General features: G+C 46.4%; 1 protein-coding gene across 1 annotated transcript in view; it reads left to right on the top strand.

Annotated features, from left to right (window-relative positions):
* Positions 1–2194, top strand: part of Tmem231 (transmembrane protein 231) — an 11760-nt gene extending 9566 nt beyond the window's left edge. Inside the window, exons 4-5 of the mRNA XM_013012693.1 lie at positions 1348–1453; positions 1794–2194. Of these exons, the coding sequence (XP_012868147.1) occupies positions 1348–1453; positions 1794–1974 (287 nt within the window). The 3' untranslated portion in view covers positions 1975–2194. The remainder of the gene's footprint in view (positions 1–1347; positions 1454–1793) is intronic.
* The last annotated feature ends 2336 nt before the right edge of the window (positions 2195–4530 follow it).

Here is a 4530-nt window from a genome sequence, read left to right as displayed (position 1 = left end):
GGGAGAAGCTCTCAAGTGTCCAGCACCTCTGGGTATGGTGGAATACCACGGCTGTTCTCAGACACGAGGAAAGCACAGTGGCTGAGAATAATGACACATAGCTGTCATCCCAGTGATGTAGGGAAGCACAAATAGGAGGATCGCAGTCCAGGCCACCCAAGACCATAAAGCAAGACTCTGCCTCAGTTAACCAAAGTGTGGCTCTAGTGTAGAGCAAGAGCAAAGCCCTGATTCAATCCTCAGTACTTCCCTCTGAAAAGATAAGAAGAAACAGTTGGGTACAAGGCACCCCATCTATGTAGGAGGTAATTGATCCAGTAGGAGGACAGAAGCACCCACAGTTCTGGCTGCAGGCAGAGTTCTGTCCTCACAGGTAAAGTGCACAGGCCTCACCAGTGCTGGACTCCACACTCTGGGCCTGGTGAGTGACCTGAGATTTTCCCCAAAGGCATCAAAATCGGTATGTGGACACCTGACCTCCTGGGTACTACAAACAGACATTTCACAAACAGGAAACCTATAATGCCCATCGGTCTTCCTAATTTTAAGCAATATAGTACCAGTATATGCCAGGAATAGAAGGTTTTAAACAAAATGAAAAGTCATGAGTCTATATTCTCTCCTTTCCTCCTTTTTTCTTTTTCTTTTTTTTTTTCTGGCAGCAGCAGGAACCCGATCCACATCCTTGACAAATGCTCTGGCACAAAGCTTCACCTCAGCTCCACCTCACCTTTTTTTTTTTTTTTCACCTCCTTTAGTGCCAGTACCAGGCTTGAACTCAGGACCTGGGCACTGTCCCTGAACTTTTTCACTTAACACTAGTGCTCTACCATTTCAGCCACAGCTCTATTTCTGACTTTTTTTTAGCGCTTAATTGGAGACAAAGAGTCTCACAGACTTTGCTACCCGGGTTGGATCCTCAGATCTCACTCTCCTGAGTAGCGAGGATTACAGATGTGAACCACTGGACCCTGGCTTCCTTCCTTCATTCCTTATCCATATACTGACTCTATATACAGCTATTGTAGTGTTAGAAATGCTTTGGGATCCAAGTTGTTCTTATTTATTCAACTCTGTGATATGTTTCCGCCTGACTGCTGCAAAGTTCTAATCCATATTATTTTCACTGGCACCTTAGTATGCATCCAGCAGTTCAGTAGTTGTAGAACACAGACCATTTGCAAGTCTTTGACATAGTGTAACAAATATTTTAAATAATGTGTAAGAAACTCTCTTTCCTTTTAATGGTTTTCATTCTAAAGTGCAGAAGATCCCTTTAAGAATCAAAGGATATCTTTAGTCCCTAATATTAATGGGCTGGATCGATCGTTAATGCTTGTATTGCAGTTACCACTGTCCTGAATGACCCCAACCCCCTCTGGCTGGTGGGCAGAGCCGGCGAAGCTCCCTTCGTGATCAACGCTGTCATTCGCTACCCCGTGGAAGTCATTTCATATCCTTTCTGTTAGATAGCCAGCGATGGCTCAGTTTCCACAAAAAGAAGAAGGGAATCCTTAGCTATCCCAAGTAGGAACAGCTGTGGGATGCCAGCCTGAGACTGAAAATTGTTCCAGTCCTGGTGTCTGTCTGCTGTTCAGAAAAAAAAGTTCATTTCCTGTTCACATTTCTTTCTGGGAAATTTTAGGTTAGAACCATCCATATTTATGCCTTAATAATCTTTGGTTATCCCTCTGATCTTAAGGATATTAGAAAAATTCTTGCCATTTCCCATCTGACCTGAGCCTTAGCATAACTTGCTTCCATGTCGGCTGTGCCTCCTTAACTGTCTGTACCTACCAACCAGGCTTCTGGGAGATGATCAAGTTTGCCTGGGTCCAGTATGTCAGCATCCTGCTAATCTTCCTCTGGGTGTTCGAAAGAATAAAAGTTTTTGTGTTTCAGAATCAAGTGGTCACCACAATTCCTGTGACATCAGTGTCCCAGGGAGAGGTGTACAAGCAGCACTTGTCCTAAGCAGACGGTCTCTAAACAACTCCTCGGATTGTGCTACCTCATTCTCTTCTGCAAGCTGCCGTCCTATGACACTTCTGAAAAGAGCCTACTGGACACCGTGAGCTTGTGTGTTTTCCCCTTCAGAGACAAATTCTAAGCACTGAAGAGACCATCAATTTGTGGGAAGGCCTGTCGGTTCCTTTGTGTATGTGCTGGTACCAGGGCTTGAACTTTAGACCTGGGCACTGTCTGTGACATTTTTTGCTCAAGGCTAACACTCTACCACATGAGCCACAGTTCCACTTCCCGCTTTTGTTTTGGTGGTTAATTGGAGATATGAGTCTCATGGGCTTTCCTGCTGGGGTTGACTTCACACCACAATCTTTAGGTCTCAACCTTCTGAGTAGCTAGGATTATAGGCATGAGCCACTGGCACCTAGCTTCTAATTCACGTTTGTTTTTGTTCCTGCCTTATCCTCGAATTTCAGGAGAAAATTAGGTCAAGTTCGGACATCTTAGAATGAGTCCCATCTCTGGTCAAGCAAAGACTTTTCCTTTCTTTGAACTGAGCAGCTCTGTTCAACTCTTCCCCTATTGTAGGCCACTCTACTGCTTTTCAGAGTTCGGGGATAAATATGCAAATCCCCAGTATGCCCCTCCCCTGTCCACAATTCCCATTCAGAACTTTGATTTCCAACGTGGAGGCTTTTAACTGAAGAATTAGAAGGGGGCGTGACATTGGAGGGGGCTGGTCCCAAACGCTTGTGTGGGGTGGGCAGGCAACCCTTAAGGAAAAGCGCTCTGTATACCTGCCCTCCCATCTAACAGACATGTGCTGTCATCGGCTCAGCTGAACAGCCCTCTGTCCCCGGCCCTACTCTGTCTGGCTCTTTGCCCTGCCTCTTGCCCTGTGTCTGTGCCCCTGGAACAGGAGAGTGGAGTCAGCAGTGCCGGTTCATTCTGTCTCCCCCACAGCAGTGGGGGACATAAGGCCTCTAACAACAGGTTCTTTCTCTCTGGCCCTCACCCAACAGTCTGGACCCTTGCCACTCCTCCTCCTTGACCGCCTTCCCCCTCCTGAAAGGGTATGGGTGACAGAGGCCTTGTTGTTGGTATTGGCTCCCACTCCCTGACAACCACAGAGTTTATCTGGAGGGCTAGCCCGAAGCCCAGCTACTTGCATTTCCCTTGACTAAGGAACAGGGTTCCCAGCAGAGAGGCAGCTTTAAGGAGGACACGAGCCACAAGGAGGGAACAAAGAGGATTGCTAGCCAGAGCACCCAGCCTGGCCATTAGAATGACAGGCAGCGAACCCAGATCTCCTCCTAACGAAGCAAGTGTCTGCAGACCAGATGGCTAGAATGGGCCTCTGTTCTCACAGAACACCAGCCCTGCAACGCTGTCTCGCTCTGAGTAAGCAGGCTGTCTCCTTGAAGGACAGATGTTTGGCCTCGTGATTCCTTCCCCTACCCCCATGTCCTTAGTACGAAAGGACATACCTAGCCCCTGGGGCCTATAAGTCATACCCATCCACAAATACAGCCTTCAGTGTGTGCCTGTTTACCCAGGTAATTCTTATTTCCAAAGCACCTTTCTTTCCTACTGAACAAAATAAAAATTTTGGAAGCAAAGCTACTCGGAAGTACTCAAGCAGCAACAATAGTTCCTTTATCTTTTAAGATTTAGAGCTGTCTCCCTTGAGTAGAAAAGCTAAGGGACAGTGACAGGGACCTGAGTTCAAGTCCCAGTTACCAACACACACACACAGATACAGATTTAGGCCTGTCTATATGCCTCATTTGTTTTTTATTCCTTGAGACTTAGATGAAAAAATAATCTATGGTGTGTTTTATAACTTTGTAATTAAAATGTCCAAAATGGAAGTGTGCCTGCGGCTTTTTAGAGGGAGAGGCTGGGAAGGGGGAGAGTGGAGAGGCCAAAGGTTGCACGTGTTTCTCCAAGTTCCTCACCAGCAGCCTGGCTCTGCCAAAGCTCTGGCCCAAAACCTTGGAGCTTTTGTTAGCTCTTTGGCAAACGTCCCCTAGTCCAACCCCAAGTAAATGGGAGTTTTCAGTGGAATCCACATGGCAAGTGGAAGACACAGGCTGGAAAATTACAACTGTGTCTGGTGAATACCAAGTTATTTTCAGATCAAATGTTGGTAGCTTCTAAACCTGACTCACATAGCAGAGTGAGGAAAATGCAAGAGATTGAAAATGAGAAATACACAGGAGTCCAGTGACTGGGCTGTAACCCAGAACTAGTGAGAGTTGGAAGTCATTTTGCGGTATTGGAGGGAGGGCAGGGAGGACTGCTAATATCATCAGACGACCAGACTGTTGGAATCAAGTGAGGCCCCATTTAGTTTCCATTGCATAAGGTGAATAAAATTTCTGCTGGCCATTAATGGCTCACACCTGTAATCCTAGCTACTCAAGAGACAGATCTGAGGATTGTGGTTCAAAGCCAGAGCAGGGAAGGAAAATCTGTGAGACTCTTATCCCTAATTAACCACCAAAAAGCCAGACATGGAGCTGTGCCTCAAGAGGTAGAGTGCTAGTCAAGTGAAAAAGTTAA

The sequence above is a fragment of the Dipodomys ordii genome, unplaced genomic scaffold (assembly GCF_000151885.1).
Source record: "Dipodomys ordii isolate 6190 unplaced genomic scaffold, Dord_2.0 Scaffold18, whole genome shotgun sequence".
Classification (NCBI taxonomy): Eukaryota; Metazoa; Chordata; class Mammalia; order Rodentia; family Heteromyidae; genus Dipodomys; species Dipodomys ordii.
This window is presented reverse-complemented; position numbering and strand designations above follow the sequence as displayed.